This window comes from Colossoma macropomum, unplaced genomic scaffold, assembly GCF_904425465.1.
Source record: "Colossoma macropomum unplaced genomic scaffold, Colossoma_macropomum, whole genome shotgun sequence".
Taxonomy (NCBI): Eukaryota; Metazoa; Chordata; class Actinopteri; order Characiformes; family Serrasalmidae; genus Colossoma; species Colossoma macropomum.
The window spans coordinates 41,953,857-41,981,848 of record NW_023494792.1 but is presented as its reverse complement, the minus strand read 5'-3'; the positions used below and the strand labels follow the sequence as shown (position 1 = coordinate 41,981,848).

Below are 27,992 nucleotides of genomic sequence, written 5' to 3'. Positions count from 1 at the left end.
GTAATTTGAAACCAAATGAATGCATTATTAGCTGGGTGCTAACATAACAGCTATTAGCATCATCATGGCAGATAAAATAAAGGCTACTTATAAAGTTTTTTTTTTTTTCTTCTTTAAACACTACAGTCAAAATGAATGACCAGTGCATGCTCATGATTAAATGACCAAAATTAACCCTGCACAGCCCTGTTAATCATGAAGTTATCGAAGGGGAACATGAGTTAAAATAGAATTTAACGGCACCAGAACAGCTTTAGTAGCACATAGCTTTATCAATATCAGCGACGACATTAGGAGCACAGAGTTTACCCATATGTAAAAACATCCTCTCAGCATTTAGATGGTTCATCAATGGAAAAGGTTAGGTTAAATAAAACTCTAAAATAATGATCAGGATTGGTACAAAATCCTGTTGTACCAGTGCAGCACTACCAAGTTCTCTGTTTAGTAAGTTCTTTGTTGTTGTGACATAATGCTGATTTGTTCTATAGGTACACTATAACCATACAAAATCTGTTGCTGAACAATTTATAGACTCCATTCATTACTGGTCAGTTTCTAACCGGACCACTATTGACCAGATATCCTTTGGGTGGTGAATCATTCTCAGCACAGCAGTGACACTGGCATGGCGGTGGTCATGGTAGTGTGTGTGGTGCTGGTAGAAGTGTATCAGACACAGCAGTGTTGTTGGGGTTTTTACACACATCAGTGTCACTGCTATGCCGAGAGTGGAACACCATTAAAAAATATCAAGCCAAGAGCAGCTCAGTGGTCAGAAACCATTGATGAAGGACTAGAGGATGACTAAGCTGTGCATCAACAGATGGGCTACGGTCTCTAACTGTACAGCAGCGAAGTGGAGCTACGAGAGAGGAGTTTCTGATAAAGTGGCCGGTGAGTGCAGCTGTAGATTTGCACAAATGGTGCTGTCAACAAGAACCAAGCTCTAAGTCACTCAGAATAAAGTTTATAAAAGACGTGAATGACGAGTTTGGAGGTGTTACTATGGAGACAGACTCCACAATCACGAGGGAAACGTTACTACGGATACAGACGTCAAATCTAACTCAACAATTACATGCTGCGCTTCAGCTGGAACGTGTTATTATATAATTGAATAATATCATATCACCTTAAGACAGTTATGCACAGGGAAATTATGGGAGGTAATTGTTGGTATGGTTTCAGGGAAGAGTGGGTGGAACTGTGGAGAAGTGAAAGATTGAGATGTAGAAAGTGTACATACGCACTGCCTAATCGCCACAGGAGACTGAGGGTTTGTTATTTTATGTTTTTTGTGCCTTAATTATAGCAGATTCAGTTACAAGGTCACTCTGTCACGTAGTATTAACAAAAATATATAGGAACAACAAAAATGAATATTACTATTACAGTAGTAAATACATATAAAATATAAAAATAATAAATAAATAATACATACAGTCATATGCAAAAGCTGGTTAAATGACACTTTGTTGATTTTCAAAGTGAAAATAAGTTAACACATCCTCTACAGAACAGACTAAAATATGACATTTTCCTGCAAATTTTAATGCATAATTTCTACTGAGTTGTTGAGTTTAACATAAAAAGAACAGAAAAAATAAAACATTATATATTAAATGTGCAATAACTCTTGCACAGGCAACATTTTATGTTGTAGAATGCGATCTGACCACCTTGTGCGTACACCTGTATCTGTTTAGTATGAGTAGTATCTTCTGCTAAAAAGTGATATTGTTCATGTGATTGTCACCATAAATGTCACAAAGAAAAAAAGTGAACCAAAAAAGGGCTGGAGTCGTCGTCCATCAAACTGATGTCCCTGATTGGTCCAACAGCTGTTTATGTTCATTGTTAGAAGAGTTATGTTGATGTTAGGAGAGTGAGGTCACATGGTTAGGGACAGCCACTGATCTTCAAGGGAGCTCAGATGATGTCACCTACCTGTGACTAATGAAATGGTTTACCTTTGAATCATGGTGGGGACTGGTTTTTGGCATGTTCGGATGCATGCTGGCTACCTTGTTCACCCCCCCGACCCTCTAAAGAGTGGCATTTTTTTAATTGTCTTTCATCCCCACCAACAAAACAAAAACTGCCTGAAGTAGCGGCATCAACATTGGTGCTAGCTCAAGTTGGCGGCCTGGAGTAATAGCCACCGGGACAGAGTAAGCAAAGCAGATCACAGATAAGCTGACCTCTCTCTGTGGCTCCAAGCTAAGTCAAACACGCACACACATAGTATAGAACTGACTGTCACATCTTTTGCACCACGTAGGGACACTTTTTCACGTCGTGGACTGGTTTTAGCCACATTTGGAGTTTTCCCTAGACAACTAGCTAACAGGTGAGGTAGGTAGTATCATTTAGTTTTGGTGTTCTCAAGCAACATTATGAATATATCTAAAATCCGCAGGATTTCTGGCTTAGCCAGCTAACTTTGGGTTTAGTTTGATGTAACTCTGGATTATCTGTCTCTGTGGATTACTCCTGCAATGGCAACTTATACTGCTCCAGTGCTGGTCAAGTTCAGTATTTCAGATCATTAACAGTTCTTGGACCAATTAAGGCAAGCTTCTGACCAATCATGGACAGATGAGGAATACTCTCTTGATTTTTTTTTTCTTTATGAAGTTTGTGATGTCAATCACAGGAAGAATGTCACTTTATTTTAGCAGAGGAAGCAAATCGTACAACATAAATGGGAAGAATATGAAGCAATTATTACTCTGATAAGCACTGACACACAACAGTGCTGCTTTTTAATGTTATAAGTGCTTTACTTCCTACATATTTACGTATATTTCTTTTTCTTTCTCTGAAAAAAAAGCCATTCAGATTGATGATGATAATAATAATAATAATAATAATAAGAAGAAGAAGAAGAAGAAGAAGAAGAAGAATTATAGTAATAAGGAGGAGAAGAAGAAGAAGAAGAATTGTTCTTATTGGTGGAGAAGAAGAATAAAGCTCTGTGTTGTGATGTATTGTAATGGAGGATATATGTATAAATGAATAAGGGTAATGTACCTCTGTATATAGCGGGCAGGGGCAAACTGGACAGGCCTTGGCTTTGCATCTGGTGATGTTGTAGTCTCCGTTTAGCCTCCAGAACTGGGTTTTCAAACTGTGTCCGCCTGTTTATGTGACTGAGAGAAAAGCAGAGAGAGAAAGAGAGAGAGAGAGAGAGAGAGAGAGAGAGAGAGAGAGAGAGAGAGAGAGAGACCGAAAGAGAGAGTTAAGTTCTGATGATCTCTGCCATCTAAATCCACCATGGGCTCCAGCAGACAGTGGATTCAGGCATGAAACGTATTTTATGTATTTCTGTATTTTAGCAGAGAATGACTTCATCTACAGTCCTGAATTCATTAAAGCTTTTAAAACAACCAAAAAAAAGATTTTACCTAAAACACTCCAGCACTAATGAGCACTAACACTACCACTAATGACCAATTAAAGAAAAATTGATCTCAGACAATCAGTCACTGACCTTTCATAACCACCAATTAATGACCTTACATCTTTGCATAAGTGCTGATTAATGATGCCAAAACCTTCAGGCTAGAACATTTACACTGAAATGCATCTCTAAGAATGCAATTCAAACCAAACATACGACCACATGGATTGATAAGTGTGTCTGAATCCAATGGTTTGTACACATCAGCTCAGGAAAAACAGGTGTCTTTAAACTTTGGTGTTGGAGGAGACTTCTGAGACTTTCTTGGATGGCAAAGGAAGAAAATGGATTCTCAACCAAATCAAGCCTCACCTCTCACTCAAAGCCCAGATAACCCAACTGAAGTGCTCTTACTTTGGACATATTATGAGAATAAAGAACTTAGAGACCACTATGCTTAGAAGAGCTGAATGTAAAAGAATAAGAAGATGACCAGCAACAGTCATTATAACAATGTTTGGATACAATCAGAGGAATCAAGAATCAGCCATTTAGAAGCCTGAAGACCCAAACAGAAGACTGGATATTCTGGAGGAACGCTATCCATACAACGCCAGAGTCGGAACAACTTGATGGCGCTTCATAATAATAGGTGCCCCCTTTGTCTTCTGGGAAGGCTTTACACTAGATGTTGGAACATTGTGGTGAGGATTTGATTGTATTCAGTCACAAAAGCATTAGCAATAGTCAGGTAATGATGTTGGATGATTAGTTCTGGATCACAAACGCCACTCCAGCTCTCTACAGCCCGATGCTGAGGGGCTTAAACCCCTCTAACTAATGCTTGGCATTGGACATGGTGACCTTAGGCTCATGTGCAGCTGCTCCAGAGCATCCCCTTCTATTGGTCAATGCTTTAATATGGAGAAAATACAAACTGTGTGTGCACAATTGAATGCCTGTGTCAGCAATGCACCTTAAAGTAGGTGAATTTACTCATTAGGTTTGTCTGGATATTTTTAGACATGGTATACTTACAGGATTGATACTATTTTTAATGCTTTGTGAGGTCAGGATTTGATTTGATTTTGGATATTTTATGTGTTAAAATATCTGTAGAGCTCTAATTATATTATCGAGACTGATTTGGCTGAGATAAATGAAAGGTTTTTGGAGTTTCCAACACCAACACTAATCTAACAAGATAAAGCCCCAAAAATTGCAACACATACACATGTATGAGTAAAGGTGTGTCAATAGCATAATCCCCAGCCTCTCTTCACTCAGTTTCCTCTGATAGGCTACACCCAGTTTTGCCCAGTTTTGATCACTGGCAGTGTTTTCCATGAAATGTGGTAAATGAGAGATTTTCAGAAGACAACAAGGGGCATAATGGCAATATAACTCGTCCATCAACCTAGCAACAGTTGTCCTAGCAACAGTTGTCAAAACTAGCAGCAGTTGCTATGAATGCACTTGCGGGTGGCGCATGGATGTGTTAATTCTAGGGTTGTCAAAGTTAGAACCTTAATAATGCATTAATGTGATTAATTATTAACACCACTCTTTTTGTTTGATGCCATTAATGCATTTTCCTAGTTTGATCCTTTAAACCATCTGGAGTAGTGTCTGTATGTTGACTGTATGTATGACATATATGAAGTCGTATGCAAAAGCTTGGGCGCCCCTGGTCAAACTGCATGCGATTTGATGTTTCTGAAGTGAAAATAAGTTAACACATCCTTTACAGAGAACACACTTCTGCACATTTTAATGCTTAATTACTGATTTTTTGGTTAATTTAACATACTGGGGAAAAATAGAATATAAAATGTGGCATGTACAAACGTTTTTGGCACATTTCATATGTTATATTTATCCTTTTTCCAATTGCACTCCAAAAATAACAGAAAAATGCCATATGCCTCTAGAGAACTTTTTTCACTGAAGAAAATCAACAAAACCTGTAATTTGTAGGGGGCAGTTCAAACCTTTGCATGTGACTTTGTGAGACACTGGTAGGAACACAATCTATGGAAATCACATGATTTTCACGTTCAGGTTGATGTAATCCTGCATTCACAAAATGAAAACTGAAAGCAATGAATACATTCAGATGAAGCTTATTCTGTCCACTCATACAGTTATAACAAAATGTGTTGCTTTTTAAATGGAAACTCTCTTTACCGTCACACAAATCAAGATTAACTACACAAAATTCTGTGATTGATCATGATTAATTGTTTGAATCGTTTGACAGTCAGAGTTAATCCACAAAGGACACCACATGTCTGAGTGCAGATTTGTGAGCAGGATCTGATTCTCCTCCAGTTTATTGTGAAATCAGTCAGAAAAGCAGAAGCTAGATTAGACGTCTTACTCTGCTGGGCTTTATTAATATGGGCCAGAAGCCTGATTAAAATGGAAGCAGAGCAGGCATGTTTGGCAGAAGCTGTCGCTGGGCTCTCAGTTTGGGAGCAGTTTGGATCTTTTATGTCTTGATGACAGACTGAAGATAAATTTGGGGAAAGGATATTGGGAATGGATCAAAAGTAGATGGGTACACAGTAACCAGCAGGGAAGCCCAAGCCAGGCTAGGATCTCCAAACTGCCACCAATATACACACACACGTACAGAATGTTTCTATACAACGTTCTACATGTGTTTTATATGTGTAAGTACCTTTAAGTAATAATAATTTAGCCCACATAGTTATATACATATATACATATATACACACACACACACACACACGCACACATATATATATATATATATATATATATATATATATATATATATATATATATATATATATCTGTGTGTGTGTGTATGTGTGTATGTGTGTCTATATGCAATAACAAAATGTCCTGTACATATATATCAAACACCAACTGCACTTGAACGTCCCATATGAATTATTTATATGTGAGTTTCTTATTACTTTCTCTTACTTTGAAATATTGGTCAAATCAAATATCTGATGCAGATAATGGTTTTAAAGCAAATATAGACAAATATCTATAAGACTGATATTATTGTGTATTCCTAATGACAAATATTTCCCATAAGAGTTATACGTATGCTCTTTCTCTCCGTATTTCTCTCTCCAGCACCTAATAAACAGCTTCATGCATTATGTGCTGATTACATGTGTCCGGTGTTATGGCTGCAGGACAGAGTTGTACAGTGAATTACAGTGATTTGCGAGCAGCTCTATCAGCCTCCCACTCATCAACTCAGCGCAACGTGAGATCCAGGAGAGCAGGGAGGCATTACAAAAAAGCCACCATTTATTTCATTCTGACTTAAGCTTGTTAAACCCTGTGCACAGTGACCCATTAAAACATTATCCTAAAAACGCCTCTTTTCTGTAAAACACCAACATTCTTCAACAAACACAGTCAGTAATTTCCCACCAAACACCACCATTTTCCACCAAACACCATCATTCTCCAGTAAACACCATGATTCTTCATTGAACACCATCAATATCCACTGAATCCCATCGATATGCACCAAACACTATGATTCCAACAAACACCAACATTTTCCAGCAAACGCCATAATTTGACAACAAAAATCGTCATTCTCCAACATCATCATTCTCCAGTAAACACCACTGCTCTCCACCAGACACCAATATTTTTCACCAAACACCATAATTCTCCATCAAACACCAACATTTTCCACCAAACACCATAGTTCTCCATCAAACATCGTAAGTCTCCAACAAACTCTTCAACATTCTCTACCAAACACCATCATTTTCCAAACGGAATTCTCCAATAAGCGCCATCACTGTCTAACAAACACATTTTCCAACAAACTCCATCATTCTTCAACAAGCACCATTATTCTAATTCCCAATCAAACACAAACATTATCGGCCAAATACTGTCATTCTCCACAGAATACCACCATTCTCACTCTCCACCAAACACCATCATTTTCAAACAAACCCCCATTCTTCACCAAACACCACTCTTCTCCAACAAACACCAACATTCTCAACATCTTCCTTCTCAGTCAAACACCATCATTGTCACCATTTGGCTTCATAATGTTTAGTAAAATAGCACATAAACCAATGTAAGTGGAGCAGAACGTTCTAGAGATTTACAAAACATAGGTATAGCACACCATCCCACTGTTTGGGTTTGTTACTGTTTGTTGAGTATGTTGGGTTGTGAGCTGGGTTTTATGACAAACATTGGTGGTTAATGCACTTTCTCTGCAACCATGGCTACTAGAGAGGGCTTGAAGTGGCACAAAAAGTCACTCTTCCATGCCAAGACATGCAAAGTTATTTTGTGATTGTAGGCACTCTCAAAAATATTATATATATAAGAGTTCTTGGCTTGGATTTGGAACATATACATGATCTGGAAGTTCTTTGATGAACCATCTATTGAAAGTTTCCTTAGGGAACTGTTCTTCTATAGCACCGCTCCAGATAACCCCTTTTAGCACCTTCATTTTTAAGACTATAGAAGAGAGGCATGGACAACCCAGGTGGAGATGAGAAATTGTTTGAGGTAGTGGAAAAAGAAAAAGAGACTGTGTATGTGAACGTAGTCGCATAACATAGCACTAAAGCTGCATTGCTGGCTCCTGGCCACCGTTCCTCTCTGTCCTGGGATAAGAAAGTCGCAAGCCAAGCTATAAATAGTCCCACCTCACTCTGAACTGCTCATTAAGCAAGAAAAAGAATGGCACTCACACAAAAACACACTGTGGCACACACAAACACACTCTGGGCTGAATAAGATGGCAAAGGCGAGCAGTTGCTACCATAGCGGAGCCCAAGCGAAGTAATGAAGCCGATTAATAAGAACGGCAAGAAAAAACATTTGGAAATCTAAAGTGCCACTGCATTAAGTATTTAACAGTGAAGGGGCTACACTTACTCAACATAGTAGCTGCCGTAAACAGGGTCATCGATTTTCTCCCAGCCATAGGGAAGCTCTGAAAAACACACAGCATAACAAAACATACATTATTCATCACATAGCGGAAAAAATACACTGGAGAACAGGTCCATAGCCATTCATTATGTCACTGAGTGACATAAATGGACACATATCACTGTACCGCAGAGATTGGACTGGGTTATTCAGCCTTTGGCATGCTATCAAAGGAAGAAAGATGGAAGGAAAGAAAGAAGAAAAAACAAACTAATGGAATGATCTAAAGTAATTCTTTAAAATGTGATCAAAAATGCTTCATATTCAATAAAGTGGCTTAAGTGTCTATTCACTTTTCCAAGATGTTGAAACATGCTCCTGTTAACAACTCTACTTTCACAATATTCATATTTTGAAATTGTGTCATTATAATTATAGGCCCAATGAAAAATACATGATTTACATGCAGACTGTCACTTAGCAATAGTAACTGTGGTTGGTAGATCAGCATCCGAAATGAATCAGTATGGCAGTTTTTTCCATCAATCAGTTTCTGAATAAATCATATAGGTGTTTCTTGGATCACCTTAATGATCAATATAAAACTAAAGCCAGTTTAAACAGTGCTAAAAGTGAGAGTCACAAGAAGATCTGTCCACTATAATAATAATAATAATAATAATAATAATAATAATAATAATAATAATGTTACAATTATATAGCACCTTTCATAATCCCAAGGTCGCTTAATTAGAAACCTTTATCTTCTTCTTCCACTCACTGGCCACTTTATTAGAAACACCTACCTTGTACTTCCATTTACTGGCCACATTATTAGAAACCTCTACCCCATACTTCCACTCACTGGCCACTTAATTAGAACCCCCTACCTTATAGTTCTACTCACTGGCCACATTATTAGAAACACCTACCTTTTATTTCCACCCATTGGCCACTTTATCAGAAACACCTACCTTGTACTTCCACTCTCTGGCCACTTTATTGGAAACACCTACCTTGTACTTCCATTTACTTGCCACTTTATCAGAAACTCCTACCCCACACTTCCACTCACTGGCCACTTTATTAGAAACCCCTACCTTGTAGTTCTACTCACTGACCACAGGACTGCTGTTGTCCAGATATTATTTGGGTGGTTAACACAAAATGTGTATCAACAGATGGGCTACAGTCTCTGACTGTACACCAGCAAGGTGGAGAGGTTTCTGATATAAAGGCCAATGAGTGCATATTCCACACTGGAAATCAGGTTATAGTGAAAGATTAAAAACTGACCATATATTCATTTCAGAGAGGGTTTGAGTAAACTGGGCAGTTTTTGAAAGCCTGACAGTTTGTTCGTGATCAAAGAGGCTTTATTTTCTCACCTCATTTGACACTGAGTCAAACACACACACATTCTCACACAAACACACAGACGATCAAAGCGCTATCATGTACTAATGTGCAATGAGGCAGGAGAAAAAAAAAGCTTTACTGATGACAGTGTTGTAATATCTGACGATGAGATCATAGAGGACGAGAGAGAAAGTGAGAGATAAAGCGAGAGAAAAAGAGAGAGAAAGAGAGGATGTAGTGAGTGAGAGAGAAATGATTCTGTATCTACTATGAATTCGTATGTACTAAGAATTATTAGGTTTCTACTATGAAGAATGTGAGCTATTGAAGTGTGGACCCAGAAACGGGTTAAATTCCCTTTATCAATGTTTTCAGTGACCACTAGGGGGATTCACCAGTACTTTCATCCTTTCTCTTTCTCTCTCTCTCTCTCTCTCTCTCTCCCCCTTCCAGTAACTCTCCTTCATTCTCTGTCTTATCCTCTTCCTTCTGCTCACTAGCATTAATTATCTCTTTCAGTCTCTCCTCTTCACTCTCTCTACCTCTCATAGCACTCCACCTCATTTTGTCTCTCTTTCTCTTCTCTTTTCTCCCTCTTTCTTTCCCAATCTCTCTCTCCTGTCCCTCTCTCTTGCTCTCCCCCATCCGCTCTTCATTTCACAGCAGACAGAGAGAGTGAAAACACTAATATGCACTCTTTCCGAGGAGAGTTTTTAAAGTGCAGTTTCATGCTCAAATCAAATTTTCATCTTTTCTTGTTTATATATTATAACTATTTTTGGACAGTTCAAAGAGGGAATTCAACCACAAAGCTGAGATTCAACAGAGCAGAAAATAATAATAATATAATAATATCTTTATTTATAGAGCGCTTTTCATACTGGTGGCAGCTTAAACTACTTTACAGACAAGTGATAAAGCTTAACAGTAATAAGAAAGCATGAGTATTCATTTAAATCATATAAGGCAATGAAACAGATCAAAGTAAAAAGATAAATACCAAACGAGATTTGGAATTTTAATTAAATGCTAAATTAAAGAGATATGTTTTCAAATGTTTCTTGAAAGTGAGCACTGAGCTTGACTGTCTAATATAAGCTGGAATTGAGTTCCACAGTTTAGAAGCATAATAACTGAACGAGGCCTCTCTATGTTTTCTGTATTTACAGAGGGTGTTTGCTGAAGGCCAGTTTCTGGAGATGTAAGATCATGTGCTGGAATATAAACACACAGACATTCTATGAGTTAAACAGGTGCTTTAAGGTCATATTGAGCCTTAAAAACTAGTAGCAGACCTTTAAAATCTATCCGGAAACATACAGGTAGCCATATAATATCTTTTTTGTTTTCCACAGAATCCGTGCTGCTGTATTTTGTTGTAGAGGATGGATTGTTAGGAAGTCCAGTAAGAAGAGCATTACAGTGATCAACTCTGCTTTTAACAAATGCATGAACAAGTTTCTTTGCATCACTCTGAGATAGAAAAGCTACTTTGGAGACTCCATTTACATTCAGGATAAAACAGAGCTCAGAGACTAAGATCACACCAGGTTTCATACTTTAGGTTTGGTATATGAAGCTAAAAAACGGAACTTCTCACAAAGCATTTTTCTCTGAGATTTGGTAGGGAATTTTGTGACATCCACCTAGAAATATATGACACACAACTGTTAAGCCTGAGTCTTGATTATCAGAAGGAATGTAAATGTTATCTATCACACACACACACACACACACACACACACACATTTACATATTTACATATTTACGTGTGTGTATGGTCCAGTTCAGGTCAGAAAGGTTTAAGGACACTGTTGAGTCCATAGCAGACACCCACAGACCTCTACCCCCCCCCACCCCGCCAGACACCGTTACCATGGCAACCCCAGGAGCAAGGCTTTTGGGGCTCAACTAAGGCTCTTTCACAGTGACCAACTTCCGCTGTCCGTCACACCATCACCACGACGACCAACACACACACATTCCCACACATACATACATTTACCCCTTAGAGCAGAGAGAGAGCGAGAGAGAGAGAGAGAGAGAGAGAGAGAGAGAGAGAGATGAGAGAAGCAAGAGAAAGATAATGAGAGACAGAAATGAGAGAAAGATAAAAGAGAGACAGAAGAGAGATGAGAAAGGGAGAAAGAGAGAAAGGAGAGAGAGGAAGAAAAGAAAAGGGAAAGAAAGAATAATGCGAGAGAGAGAGAGGGAGACAGATAATGCAAATTTAACAATTCAATAACCTCAAAAAGGAAAGAGAAGGGAAAGAAAAGCGTGGTATTCTCCTGTGTTTGGACTAATTATCACAACTTCCTCAAATAATATGCGCAATATTTGAATAATCCTTCATTTCATATGCAGAAGCAAAAAGGTCTCGCTTCGCTCTCGAGCAGAAACGGAGAAAACATTTTTTACTGTTTGTTAAAATCCTTGACCTTTTAAAAAGGCAGAGAGAGAGACTGAGAGAAACAGAGAGAGAGAGAGAGAGAGAGAGAGAGAGAGAGAGAGAGAGAAAGAAAGAAAGAAAGAAGGAAAGACAGAAAGAAAGAAGTTAGTAAGAATTTGGAGAGAAAAGAAAACGAGAGAAAACATTGAAAGAGAGAGAGAGTGAGACTGACAGATGTGAGAGAGAGAGATGTGAGAGAGAGACAGAAAGAGAGAGAGAGAGAGAGAGATACAGAGAGAGGGAGAGAGAAAGTACAGTGTTGACAAATATTGAGACAAATCCCTAATATATCAATGCATATGGTGAGTATGGGGTGAATAAATGGTAAACGTGAATCTATTGATTCTGTTCCATTCTGTTCTATAATACTGACCTACATGTTAAAGATTTGACCAGCAGAAAAGAGAGAGAGAGAAAAAGAAGAAGGAAGGTAAAGTGTTTGAATATGTATATATACATATACACACACATACACACACAGTGCCCCCATCTCCACAGCTACTCTCATTTCTACGGTTACTCCAGTTCTGAAACTACTTCTGCAGTTCTACTCATTTCCATGGCTATTTTACATCTACACCCATGTCCATGGTTACACTACTCTTATTTCTATGATTTCTCTAGGTCTCCACCTATTTCCATGATTACTCTGGGTCTATAGTTCTTTCTATGGTAACACTACACCTATTTCTATGGCTATTTTACATCTACACCCATGTCCATGGTTACTCTAAGTCTACAGTATTTAAATTGTTAAACAACATCCATTTCCATGGTCACGTTAGGTCTATTCCCATTACTGTGGAAACACTACTCTCATTTCCATAGCTACTCTGGACCTACAGTGATCTCTATCAGTGTTATGCTGTACAGACCTCTGAGGACATCATAACATCAGAGGTCTTCTACTGGCACAAAGCTATTGTGGTGAAGACACTGAGAAATTTGTTTAAAATACTTGAAACTAGGGTGGCACAGTGGCGCGGTAGGTAGCGCTGTCGCCTCACAGCAAGAAGGGCCTGGGTTAGAGTCTCAGCCGGACGACCAGTGTCCTTTCTGTGTGGAGTTTGCATGCTCTCCCTGTATCTGTGTGGGTTTCCTCCCACAGGCCAACTGGACACGCTAAATTGCCCCTAGGTGTGATTGTGTGTGAATGTATATGTCTGTCTGTCTGCCCTGCGATGGACTGGTGACCTGTCCAGGGTGTATCCTGTCTTCTGCCCAGTGACTGCTGGGATAGGCTCCTGCTCCCCCATGACACAGAAGGACAAGCAGCTTAGAAAATTTGTGTGTTTGTACTTGAAACTATCAAATATTTCATAGTTTACTTGTTTGAAATATCATTAAAAAAATCTAATATTTGATATTTGAAACTTGACTTATTTGATATTTAACACTTGATTTGTTGTTTTTGCTTTTGGACATTTTGGTTCTAGATGCATTGTTTTTGGACGTATTGATTTTGGGCGTATTGCTTTTGTGTGTTTTGTATCTGACCTTAAACAGCTTTGTTGTCAGAATCCTGAGCTTGAACTGAATGATGAAACACCCCCGAAACACCCGGTGTATGTCATTTTACCTCACATACTTACCAGGGAATTCTCTCTATCAGAGAGAGGGAGAAAGAGAGAGCTGCAGAGCTGTAACTCTGGTCCTACAGTCAGAGTTTAGGACATAAATCTAATGAAATGAAAGTGAAATTAAACACTTTAGATTTATCATAAGTTTAATTTTATTTTTAAATAAAAACACTCCCACATTTTCATTTCACTACCTAAACACAAAGGGCTTAAGTCCATAAGCAGAGGCTTAATTTAGCCACATTCCTGTATTTTAGAGTAGGAAGTGAGACTGCATCCCTGTCCTTAATGGCCACATGGTGAGCAGTTAGATCACATTGTTTTGAAGTAAATGTGTCCTAAACTCTGAAAACAAGCATGTATCATTAAAAACTGTCACTATGAAAACATTTTCTGCAATTAATTATTTTTTTAGGATTTTCTGTGTGTAAAATTGTTCAAAGCTGTGTTTGCTAGCCATGGACTGAGTAATAATCAGAATTAGCTAAAACTTTGACTACCCAAACATTCAAATAATTGGTCTTTGAACAATTCAGTTGAATAATCCACATATGTAAGTATCTATATGTATGAATAATAATATGTCCCATTTACATCTATATACATATACATCATCGGTGCAACACCACCTTGTATCTCCAAAAATATAACATTATAGAAGTTCTTAACTTTGAATGGCTGAGTGCTGTACAAAAGCATTTTGTTCTTCCAGTAGTTTCATTCTGTTTTTCTCTGGTTTACTTAAGTGAGAAGCATTTGTGTTCTCAAAGTCCACAAAAACAAAGAAACACACTCACACACAGCGTTGTGCTGGTGATGAGTGCTTTCACAGCGTACACTGACAGGTCTTTGAACTGTGGAAATCAGCTGACAAATCAGCTAACACTGACACACACACAGACACGCAGCAGATTTAAGAGTGTCAGAGAGTGATGGAGGCATACAAAGATAAAGGAAAAGGGAAGGAGAGAGATATAGGCAGATGGAAAGAGGAAAATATAACAAAAGAAAGAGAGAGAGAGTGAGAGAAAGTAGACAAGCAGACTGAATGAGAGAAAGATAAGGCGACAGAAAGAGAATGTTTTACCACTTTTTTCATTAGAAAGACTTCTAAACCTTTTAAATGCCTCAGCAATACTGTAACTGTACATAGACATGCTACATTAAACTGAACTGAGCTGAAGGAGAGTGAGAAAGAGAGAGAGAGAGATCATCACTAGCATTCAGAAAGACATAGAAATGCAGTACTCCGCAAAAAAAAGTCTTCTGAGTGATATGTGAAGTGGAGCAGTGAGTGTGTTTTTCCATGTTTTGTATTTACTAAAGTCATTAATGTGATAGTTAAAAGGAAATCATGAAATTTACAAACAATGTCAAGGGCAATAGGCATTTTCAAATTATGTCAAAAACAAAAAAAAAACCAACAAAAATGGAAATACAAGGTTTTGTCCTAACAGCAGCAATATATATATATATATATATATATGAATATAATGTATAATAATCTTCTATAAATATATAATGTTGTGCAACTGGTTTATATACATAAACATTGTGTGAACATTTCATGATGAATGGACCAACAGAAATATCCCAAAAATAGAAAAAGATTTAAAATTATTATTATTTTTTTTATTAAATTTAAAGTTAAATAACTATTTTGAAGATAAGTGTTTTTTCTGACAGCAATGATATATACATTGATTTATTCTCTCTGTTTTACATTTACTGGTCATGTTACTTTATGTTTAAGCATACAGAGTGAACAATTTGTTTTCTTAAAAAGAAAGAACAAAATAAAGTACATTTTCCTGCTTTCTTTTGTAGATGATGGAAAGCTAGCCAACTGTCAGTTCCGCAAGAAGGAAAGAAAGAAAGAAAGAAAGAAAGAAAGAAAGAAATTTAAAGGGGCAGAAATGTAAAGCAACAAGATAAACACACTTACCGTCTTCGTTACACTCCTCTGGAGGCTTCGCTTTCTTGGCTAATCGAGGGTCCAGCCAGGACGTGGTCTTAGTGTTGTGACTGTGCAGAGGAAGAGAGAGAGAGAGAGAGAGAGAGAGAGAGCGAGGATGAGTATGTTGCGGTAGAAAAACAGACAGAGTGAAATTCCCCTGTGTGACTTTTGAAACAAGGAGAAAAAAAAGAGTTTAGGTTTACAAAACAGCAATCGATACTTTTAATTAGCTCATTAACGAGAAAGAGACGGAGGAAGAGAGAGGGAGGGGAGAGATGGAGCGAGAGATAAGGCGTAACGGGAAGAGACAGATAAGACAGATATCAACAGGAAGAGACAGAAAGAGAACGATAGCAAAGACCCTTAAAAAGAAAACAGCAGCACAGATAAAAAACAAAAGACAAAAGCACTCGCTGATAAATTTGCATGTCTAATTCTTCAAAGTCACTAGTTTGTTAAAAGAAAGTGATCACAGATCATACTAGCTGAAGGGCAAGTCAGTGTCAGGCCATCAGATTCCAGACTGGCTTTAAAGCAATAGTTTGTCCTCAGTGATAGTTTTACCACAAATGTGACACGTTTGCTTCTTTAGTGCACTGCAGCTACAAGGCTAATTTAGCTAACAAGTAATGGAAGCTTTTACCCCACTGATTAGCATGCTGCTAACTGCATGCCTGAATCATCACTGACCTTAAACCTTGTTGGTAAAGCGCCACTATATTTGTTAAAACGGAAAGAAGTAGCAATGGTCAGGGTAAAAACATCAGCTAGCCTGTAAAGCTTGAAATAGTACTTTAGAGGTGTTGGGTTGAATTAGATTTTTAGCACATCATATGTCTTTACGCATTAACTTCACACGTACTCGCTCAAAAAAGAAGGTCTGGATCAATGTTTAGGTCTTAAATGCAAAATCAATTGTATAATAATCAACAGTACATAATTCACTCACAGCCTTGGAACACACATCCTTCACCAAGTTTTGACTGAGTTCTCTTTGAATGCTCTTTCAACACGCTCGCAATCTTTAGATTCATATGCTCCGGGAAGGGGTCACAACCCACATTATAAAATGTTCCCCTTCCCCGAGCAGAAGAGTCTGTGGACTGCAAGTGGTGGGACAAGTAAGGCAGCACTTTATTAGACAGTACACTGTCAATTACACACTTCATCCACTGGGGGGCACTTTGTGGCGGCATTAAAACCTCAGAGGTAGAGAGTCACAACGAAGTCGGCATGCTGGAAAGTGTGTGGTTGCGCTGAACTTGAATGTGAAAGCCAACATCCATCCTCCTCTGCTGGGTTTCACTGATCGGTGTCTGGAGTTTGTCCCAACTTCCCATTTTTAAACTTGAACGTTACCGATAAGCTTGTGCTGTCTGTCTTTGAGGACAGCACTTGGGCTGGCCTGGAATGGTGGAGGTATACTGGTTTTCTTACAGTGAGACTGACTTGGTTCCTCTTACTCTTAGGGAGTTTTTCCTTTTGAGTCTTGGTTCCTCTCAGTGGTTCTTCTTTATGTTCCTAATGAGATTTTTCCTTTTGAGTCTTGGTTCCTCTAAGTGCTTCTTCCTCCTTTCTGTATTTGGTTTGTGGGTCTCCCTCAAGCACTTAGGGAGTTTTTCCTGAGACTGCCTCCCTTGGCGATGCTTGTTAGGGTACTTGATCTGCATTTCTCGACAAGCTGCTTTGAAACAATGTCTGGTGTAGAAAGCACTGTACAAATAAAACTAATTGAAGTGAACTGAACCCCTGGGTTCAGCTCCATGATGACTGACTAAAAGGCATTAAACTCAGCTCAGCAGCCTGAGACTTCAGCTGTGGCTTGTCAGGTCAAAGGTTTGATTCCCAGCTGATGGTACGCAGTCCCACGTCTCTCCATTGTGAAGATAATCAGCTTTGTGCTAATGTATCAGCTACAGTGGGTGTAAATTTGTTGCGGTGGGGCTGAGGATGATTCCACTGATGCTTTAAACCCAGTGCACAGTGGCTCACCATGATCCAGACTTAACCTTGAATCATCCTCCTCACTGTTCTGTGTGTGTAAGAATCCATAAATCCACCCACATGTGTGTTTTTTTAGCTGCTCTTGTGAGGTTGAACAAGCTTAACAGAAATGAGGAAGAAATCTGCAAGGCAGCTGAGGTTTGTTTGGGCAGTTGAAAACCTCTGTAGAATGTTCAGGTGGGAAAAAAAAACATTCACAAAATTCATGAATTGATGTGCCTGTGTGCTCATGAATAAGTACTGGAATTTAACACCTGTTGTCTAAAACGGCTGCCCAGCTGCCTATACTGTGAAGTTTTGTTCGTTTTGGTAGTTCACAGTAAGTCACACTGTGTCCTAAACCACACTGACAAGTCTGCATTACCCTAATAATGACCGCAATGCAGTTTGAGCAGGCTGAGAGAAGCTTTGGGAAAGTATTTATGGGAAATATATGGGTGAGTATTGACTTCTCATGCTTGTTAGCAACATTAGCTCATAGCTCCAGTGCTAAACTAAAGACATATAATTTGGATACCAAAATCTAAATTAGATTTTTTACCTAAACTTAACTTTAAATCATTAATTGAACTTTGGAATATTTTCTCATGTTGTATTTTGTTGTGGTTTTATAAAAGGCTTATGTCAGGCTCTCAGAATGAATCAGATTCTCGCAGGTTAAAACACAAGGTAGGGCTTTACTTAAGGCTAAGGGATTCACACAACAATCATGGTCAAAACAGTCCAAGGTCAAAGCCAGAAAGCAGGATATCCAGCACAGGAGAATCACAAAAAGAGGTTCAAAAACACAGTTGAGGGTCAAACACGGAAACGCAAAACAACAGAGCAAAAGTGCAAAGGCAAAAGACAGGTCAGGAAAAGGTGAAAAAGGGGCATACATGGGTAATCAGCAATAGCCTACAAAGACTTGCTCGCTATGCAACTAGAGATGTTGGCAATACTTTACAATGAACGAAAGCCTGGCCTTATTTACTACTGAACTGATTACATGTAATGACAAGCAGGTGAGACATTAGAACTCCGGGGATGTCGGGTGTAGAAACAAGAATCCATTGGACGGAGACATAGTTTCCTACAGTGACAGGAGCTCCTCCAGAGGCTCATGGGAGTTGTAGTTCTCTTTACAGACCATGGATACTACAGAATCCGATGGTTGTAAGGAACAGACAGAGAAGGCATCCTCGGCAGTAGGCGTACCACATTAATCCACTCAAGTTCTGTATGTTCCAGTGACTTTACTGTGCTTCACATAAGTATCTAACAACACCCAAAAAATAGACAGATAGATAGATAGATAGATAGATAGATAGATAGATAGATAGATAGCTGTCCAAATCTTTGCATTTTGGGGTCATTTTTAGACCTGAGGGTGGTGATTACATTTTATACATTTTTGAATGTTCAATAATGTATATGCTCATTTTTGGCCAAAAATAAATTCTCAGGCTGTATTCAAACTTAAAAGTCCCCCCAAAAGGTTACTCTATTGTTTCTCACTTGGGTATTCAGTGTATGTTTGACAATAGGCAGATAGAAAGATACATTTATATCGATCTATATATGCAAGTTCTTGAATTCTTTTGCAATATTCACAATGTAAAAAAAGTGCTCAGAGTCCCTCCAAAGTTTATATCTCATCCTTTGGTGCCTTCTGGAAACAAAGCAGCACAAAAGTGACATTTATTCTAAATTACAGAGGAACCCAATACTTTCATTACAAGTGAGAAAACTCACAAAGCCACCTACAGAAAATGTATTTTTTATGAAAAATCCTAGTCACCACAGACAGTAAGCTAATATCCTTGGCTCACACCACAACATTTCAGACTGAATCGTTTTCAAAAGATTGTACAGGTAGAGAGTTCCAGCTTTGTTTTATTTTTCATAGAGTGCTACTTTCATAGTCCTACTACATAACTTGTGTAGGACGTATGTTCATTAAGTGTCATCTCTCATTAGCATAGAGCTAAAATACTTGATGTTAATGTCAAAATGTCAATATGATCATGCAAACACGTACACACACACAAATGTATGCACAAGAAAATGAAATGTAGAACTAAACAGGTTAAACGTTGCCAATGAACAACTACACAAAGTTATAGAATCCAACAGTTGTGGAAAGCCTCTACTTATGAGCCTAGAGCAAAACATGCAGCAGCTAGTGCACTACAAAATATTGTACTTGTATAACTTTGAATGCTCTGATTTGCGACCAAAACTGGTGCAAATGCTTAATATATCAGGCCCTAAATGCCATTTGTGGAAATTATTTGGACGTCAATGAAACAAACAATGAAACAGTGGCAATATTTTTATTCACCCCAGAGGCGACATAAACCCAATCACTGTTATAAATGGCGATGGCATAGAAACAACTAAAATGGTAAACCGACTTAGGACCAGATTTACTAAAAGAGGAGTTAATTACTGACAGTCGACCAACACTTTGCACTGGTGGGGGTGGCTGATTTAGCAGGTTGTCTACTAGTACCATCCTTGCAAATGAACACAGGCACAACTTTATAATTAACGTATGAGTAGTGCAATATAAACCCCTATCTGACTGAAGTGCTTTTCATATGGAAGCCCGTTTCAGCCAGTTAGCAGAAAAGGGCTGTGTCCCACTCTATATAACACAGCACTAAATAGCTTGTAAAAAACAATGCACTACTTTTAGAAGTGCACTTATTAGTGTAGTATGTAAACTATAGAAGTGTGTGATTTGGGACACAGATGAAAGGTTTCTTTTTTTCATCCTTTTCTGATCCTGGTTCAAACTGAAAATAAGTAATTATGTCATTGGTTGAAATAATTACTTATTTTCTCAAAACTTTGACTTAGTAGGTCAAAATAATTTCTAAAATAACAAGTTATTACTGTTTGAAAAATTGTGTGATTATTTCGACATAAAGTGTCATTAAGATGAGAAAACAAGACATTATTGCATCTTATGAAATAAAAGTGGTTTGAGCTAAACTTGACAGGCAATTTTTTTTTGTTTGTATTTGTCAAAAAGTCAGAAATAACTCATTGTGTGTACTAAACTCTCTCCTTTTCTGTCTCTCAGCAACAACAATGGCAGAATCGCTACCACCAAAAATAACACAAGCTTTTTATAGGTGTCAAATAACACGCAGTTATTATTTACTGTAAGCTTAGTAAATCAGAATTAGTCCTTCATTACAATAATCTCTGACAATATTCTGCAGTCTGAGAGAGAAACTATTATAAATTCATATACAAAGAGGCAAAAGCACGAGAGAGCAGTAACTACCACTTTGCTCATGTTATGGGCACTAAAGAGGCTGTTTACACCTCATGCAAATCATGCATTTTTGGTGATCGGATGACATCTGGATTTCACTTGACCACATGAAAAGCCAGGTGTAAACACCCCAGGACGCACTGTAACTGGATTACAATCGGATCACTCAAAATTGTAGGTGGTCAGAGACACGTCTTTAGCTCATTTAACAAAAAGGTAAAAGGTAAGACAAAAGTATGAATAGAATTCCAACCAAAGTTAACCATGTTAATGCAAGTGTAAACAGGCTCAAAGGACTGTTGCCCTTTTTTAGTAAACTGGAACAGTCATTTTTAATGTCAAAGCAAGGTTTGCAATGGCATGAAACATTAATAATTCTACCCCTTATTGTCTAATTATCTGTACAGAGGTCTGTACTTGTTTTACACATGTGAAGTCAGAACGAGTCAAAGTTTTTTTTAAAATAGCACTTTTTACAGCAGGAGTTGTCACAAAGCAGATTTACAGAAAAATCCAGGTCCAAGCCCCCATGAGCAAGCCAATGGCAGCAGTGGCAAGGAAAAACTCCCTAAGAGCAAGAGGAAGAAACCTGGAGAGGAACCAGGACTCAAAAGGAGAACACATCCTCCTCTGGTCAACACTGGACAGCAAAACAAATTTAGAGTTGTCAGGTGTGGAGCAAACATCTTCAAAAGCAACCAAAACAGTTACAAACACTCAGTAGGAGCAAAACTGCTAGGTTTTGTGGTGAAACTCGGTGAAATGTCAACATTTGTACATTTGAACAACAAAACGATATCTTTGTTTGTTTGTTGAAAATATTTCAGTTAGATTTTTCTTCTTTTGTGTGTCTGTATGTGTGTGTACACATTCTGAGTAACATAGTGAAATTCCAAAAAAATCATGCTGCTTCTGGTCTTCATAGTTTTGGTGCAAAAAAATCTAATTTTTGTGTTGTTTCTTTGATTTGGTGCTCTTCTATGAGTTATCTGTAGCTCTAAATGAAGCCCAATTTCATGTGCTTGCCAAGTTTCTGAAATGCATCCTTGCTAAAAGCAATCCCTGCTTTGTGTGTGTGGCTGTGCTGTGTTTCTCCGGGGATGGTGATAAAGAGAAGATGGATCTCTAGGGGAAGACTGAAAGAAGAGTGCTGTTTGTCATGCAGTTGAAAAAATGTGTGTTTTCATATGTTTCATTAGGCTTGATGCATTATGAGAGTTACCAGTTAGAACTCCTCAGACTTCTATTGTTGTTTTGCTATGCATTTGATTTAGATTATGCAGTTATTTGAAAGCAATTACATAGCACATTGTACAGTTAAATATATTTGCTTTCCAAGTAGATGCCAGTCTATTACATTCACCTACACTTTGCTTCCAATAACCCCTACCTACCACACACTGGCCACTTTATTAGAAACTCCTACCTTGTACTTCCACTCAGTGGCCACTTAATTAAAAACACCTACCTTGTACCTTCACTCACTGGCCACTTTATAAGAAACATTTACCTTGTACTCTCACTCACTGGCCACTTTATTAAAAACACCTACCTTATACTTCCACTCACTGGCCACTTTATTAGAAACACTAACACTTCACTTTATGAGATCCATTTACTTTATAGGTCCACTACAAAGGTGTAAAATTACAGACTGTAGCTCATCTGTTGCTGCACAATTTGTCAGCCCCTCTCTACTCCATTCATCATTGGTTAGTTTCTGACCATAAGACTATTGGTTGGTGGATCATACTCAGCACAGCAGTGATACTGATATGGCAGTGATCATTATAGTGTATGTGATGCTAGTATTAGGCACAACATTGCTGCTGGGGTTTTTATACACATCAACACTGCCTGGCTGCTTTATCTGAAACTCCTCTCTTGCAGGTACAGTTAGAGACTGTAGACTATCTTTTGATGTTTGTGTTAGCCATCCTCTAGCCCTTCATCAATAGTCCATTTCTGACCAGAGAGCCACTCCTGGCTGGAAAATTTTAGGTAGTGGACCACTTTCAAAACCCCAGCATACACCACTGTGTCTGATACATTTGTGCAGATGTATTCTGTGTATGTTGCACCACAATGTTATCCAACAAGTGTCACACTTACTCTATAAAGTAGACCTCTCCCTTCTCTGTGTAGGCCATCTCCCAGTTATCAGGCAGTGGCCCCAACTCCGCGTCCTGTGCTTTGTCCTGTGCATTCTCCAGCGCTTTAGAGGGGGATTTTGGTGGAGTTTTAGGGGCTTCACTTTCCTCCTTTGGGCCGTCTGGGGCAGGCTCGACTGAAGCTGCGGGGGGCAAATCGCCCGAAGCATCTGTACTCTTATCCTCCTGCTCACTGGAGTCTGTAAAAGAGATAAATACAGCGTCAACAGACAGACAAACACAATGGCATATATGACCATCATCCCAACCAGGTATAGATTGAGACCGTGTTTTTTCAGACTGAGGAGTATGAGTACATGTTTTTAGTACTTGCCAATATTGACACCATAATACGTAACATTCACAATTATTTAATTTTAAGTCACCTAGTTGGAATTAAGAAATTGCAAATGTTGTTACTGTAAATGTGTGTAATGTAACTTAACAGTTATATTGTTAAAATCTAGCTGTCTCAGGGTATTTTCTAACCTACAAACCCCAAAAACGCTTTAACTACTATTTAACTAGTAAAAAGTTCCTTCAGCTTCATTTGTGTATTTAGTGTATTTCTGACAACAATTCTAAATCATAACAAAAGGATCTAATCAATTCAAAATGATTCATCTAGCTGATTTTAAATGAAGCACATTAGCTAGCCACGTTAAGTTAGTTATCGTGGATTCAGTAGCATTGTAGTGGAAAAGAGCGGGTTTCATGTCAGAAAAGCTGTAAAGTATGTTTCATAGTTTTGATCCCACACTCCTCATCTGTCTCTTTCAACAACAGTCTGTAGCACAGTGACAGCAGAAATCACATTCGAGGCCAATGCATCTAAAAAGCTTACTTCCAGTTTTACATTTTGTCAAAGTCTTTTGAAGCTCACTGAATTATTTTAATTGTAAATATTTAACTACCGTGTAAATACTTACTTCAGTTACATTTGTGTACTTTGACAGCAGTTCTGAATCATGACAAAACTATCTAATTGAATCAAAATGATTAATGATTGAACCATTCATTGACTCATTTCCTGATGAATGATAATTGAATTGAACAAGCCTCTTTTTAAATTTAATATAACGCCTCACTAAACCATACAGCTGACCTATACACTTTTATAGTGAAGTTATAGAAATGTGGTAACTTAAAAAAAGATCCCGCTGCTCAATTTATAAGATTTATATGATTCTCTTTTCTGACACTCTATCAAAGGTAATTATGTTAGCTTAATTATAATCTATTCTGCAGTGCAGTGCAGTCAGTAGCTTTATGACTAGCGGTGTATTTTAACTGTGCTTGACCAGTGGTGCTGTAGATCATAACCCAAACTCATAAAAGACATCATTAAGCTCAGAGGATGCTGTGTATGCATCAAAGCTCTGACTGTGTTTATGTGTGTTTACTCCTTGTATGAATACAGTAGTAATATGTAATTGCATTACATTGACATCACTGATTTATACACTATATGTCTAAAGGTTTGGAATTAAGGGATTTAATAAGGAGTTTGTCCCTCCATTGCTGCAGTAATAGCCTCTACTCTTTTGGAAATTCTTTACTGTAGATGTTCAAACACTGCAGTGAGGATTTGATTGCATTCAGCTACAAGAGCATTAGTGAGGTCAGATACTGATGTTAGATGACTAGTTCTGGATAACAAATGCCACCCCAACTAATCCCAGAGGTTTTAGATGGAGCTCCATAACACTTGCCGACACAAGCCCATATAACTGAAGCATGTACTGCATCTATGTTATTTAGCTACCCAATATTAATCTCTCAAGAAACAAAGAAATTGAATATAAATTAAAAAGTATTAATACAATAAGTAGTCATTTTACATAACTCAATGTCTTTGCTTAACCATTTCAAAAGCTCTCTTTGAGGAAGTGCAGCAATAATTGTAACTATCATCCAATACCTGGTTTGTCTAATCAGACCTTCATTAAATTAAATCAGGTGCGCTGTTGATGGAGTTTAACAAGCCAGTGTGACAGCTGGATGCATCCAGGATTAATGTGGAACCAATCAATACTATATATATATATATATATATATATATATATATATATATATATATATATATAGTGTTGTGCAAAATCCTACTTAGGTACCTAACCACATTATGTGAAGCCATCTTGTCTATAAGCATCTTTCTGCCTGTGAAAACACAATATATCATTAGAATAAATGCAAGTAGACATAAACACAGTAAAAAGTACAAAAAAAAAAGGTTTTTGAGATATTTTGGTTCCAGATTTATCCTAGATGCTTCAAGCTATCACACTGACTTGTTAAATTCCATCAACAGCACACCTGATTTGTTTTAATATATTTAATATAATATTAGCTACAATTATTACTGGCCTTCCTCAAAGAGAGCTTTTGAAATAGTCAAGCAAACACATTAAGTTATGTAAAATCACATTGTAAAATGTAAAATCTGAGCAAATAAACTCACACTGCCCAGAAAAATAGTTTAAGTCTAATTTTTCTCAGGTACTTAAAATGTTTGCACAATACTGTTTATATGCAATTTCTTTTTTTTGAGGGATTAATGTTGGCTAGCTAAATAACATAGATACAGTACATGCTTCTGTCATATAACCTTGTTTTGGAAAAGTGTTATGTTTAATGTTACTAAAACATGTCACTATGTTGCTTATCTAGCTAATGTTAATCCCTCAAAGAAACAGCATCTTAAGAAACATGACAGTTAGAGTTACTACGTAGCTAACCAGCCTCAGGTTAAATAATAAATGCCTCAGGTTAAATAATATAAGCGTTCATGGACAATTTCTGTAAGAAGCTTCTGAGACCAATTACATCCACCTCCTCTATGTTTTCAGGGTGGATTACATCTACTTCTGAAACAAATGTAGCATTTATTTCTTAAGCGGCAAATCTGTTTTGCTACAATTAGCTTTTTTTCCACCAAAACATGCAGCCCTATCACTAATCAAAAGAGATGTAATTTGTGTATTGTAATTTTCACTGCTATGATTTAGAATCTGGCCCAGAATCCTCTCCTTAGTTAAGCAATGTTTTGTATTCTTGGGTATTACAAAATGATACAGCTCTTGTTTCCCTGTCTTTGAGCTTTCTGTATACTGGTAACAACTCAGCTCCTGTGGGATTAGCAGCATCTGCGATACACTCAGATTAAACAGCTACAGTGGAATTGAATCCATTATTTACCACCTTAATCATGATACATGCAAATGTATTTATATTTCATCGCCTTAATAAATAGATTCAACACTTTTAATAAATAAAAAGCGATTAATTGGCTAGCGCTGGAACAATTTGCACACAGAATAAATTAGAGGATTTATTTAAAGTAGATAAATGCGTACTGCATCAGCAAAATCTCACACATGCTTCTTAGCACAGAGCACCACCAGTTCTGGGTGTTAAAGGAAGAATTCAGCGAAAGGTCCAGTTTTACACATTTCCCTTCACCCCAAATGCAGCCAAGACATGTTTAGTGTCTGAAGTTTCTGTTCTTTTTTGTCCTTAGGTTTACACTGGAGCTATTAGGCTAATGTAGCTAACAAGTAATGGAAGCTTCTACCTCACCTATTAGCATAGCGCTAACTGCATTCCTAAGCCATCACAAACTCTCAAACCAAGTTGAGCTGTTTTGTAATTTCTAATAGACTTGCTTATGTGGTTTTTGACACTGTATGACGCACTGTTACCTATAAATAAGGACAAAAATACATCACATATCTAAAAATAGAAGTAGCAGCCATCATTTTTGAACATGTTTATAGATAACAGGATGTCACACAGTGTCAGAAATCACATAAGCAAGCCTATTTGAGATTACTTAACAATATGGCACAGTTAGCAGTTAGCACCATGCTACTTTGTAGGGTATAAACTTCCATTACTTGTTAGCTGCATTAGCCTCGTAGCTTAAGTGCAAAACTAAAGAAGCAAACTCCAAACATCAAACATGTTTTGGCTGATCAACTACTTTTGGATTAAGGGTGAAATTAACGATGTAGATTTTTTTTGATGAACTACCCTGCTGAATAAAAATAATAGAAACCATTAAAAGTTTCTGGTTCCTGGTTCTAGTTGGTGATGTCCAATAGTCATTAATGTCAAAGTTTATTTATATTGCATTTTTTACAAAAGGCATTGCAAAAAAAGCACTATGTAGTGTTATAAGCACAACTAATGGCATTTTTTGTGTTTTTGATGGGTTTATATCACAGAGTAAAGAATTCTAAGGGTGCAAAATACCCCCTGGTATTTGGGGGGGTCCTATGTTGGCTAGCTGCTAACTCACTTGCCATAGCTGCGCTGATGCTAGTTTCAATGGCAACATAATGTTTGGTTTAACAACTCTTCTTCTGAAAATGCTCCTTGGCACTGCCTTTTTCCACACATTAAGAGCGTTCTTACACATCTCCTCTTTGGTCTTTGGTTTGAGAAATTACTAACAATTCACATTCAATTTCAGCAGTTTCTTGGGAAATTGGGCAAGTTTTCAGATTTACAAATATATTATGGCATATTGTGTAATTTAGGTTTTTCAGAGGTATAGTTCCAGCTGCTAGGCTATACCAATTTGGTACATTGCCACCCTGAGGCAGACCTGTGCTGCATCTCTAGTTAGTTAAACTCTTAAATGGCCAGGGCCCACCAGCTGGCCCAAAGTTTTACTACACTACTTCAACTACTTACTACTTCTACTGCTTAACTGCTTAATGCTAGTTTGCATTGCAGTCCATGTAGTTACTGAGTAATAAGCCTTAGTATGTCATAAACCTGGGATTTTAAGGGGTTAAGAATATCCAAGAATAACAAAGACAGAAGCAGTGACCTTTTCTTGAATTTGCATTTCAGCATCCATTTTTGACTATTATTCTGAGACGTTCCCTATTTCCATTTTCCCTG

The 27,992-nt window shown here is 37.8% G+C and overlaps 1 protein-coding gene across 1 annotated transcript in view; it reads right to left on the bottom strand.

Moving 5' to 3' along the window:
* The window catches only part of magi2a (membrane associated guanylate kinase, WW and PDZ domain containing 2a), a 312,951-nt gene that overhangs the window by 102,452 nt on the left and 182,507 nt on the right, over nt 1–27,992 (bottom strand). The window contains exons 5-8 of the mRNA XM_036577226.1: nt 23,044–23,281; nt 15,648–15,727; nt 8,318–8,375; nt 3,037–3,155 (exon numbers count right to left, since the gene is read on the bottom strand). Coding sequence (XP_036433119.1) covers nt 3,037–3,155; nt 8,318–8,375; nt 15,648–15,727; nt 23,044–23,281 — 495 coding nt within the window. The remainder of the gene's footprint in view (nt 1–3,036; nt 3,156–8,317; nt 8,376–15,647; nt 15,728–23,043; nt 23,282–27,992) is intronic.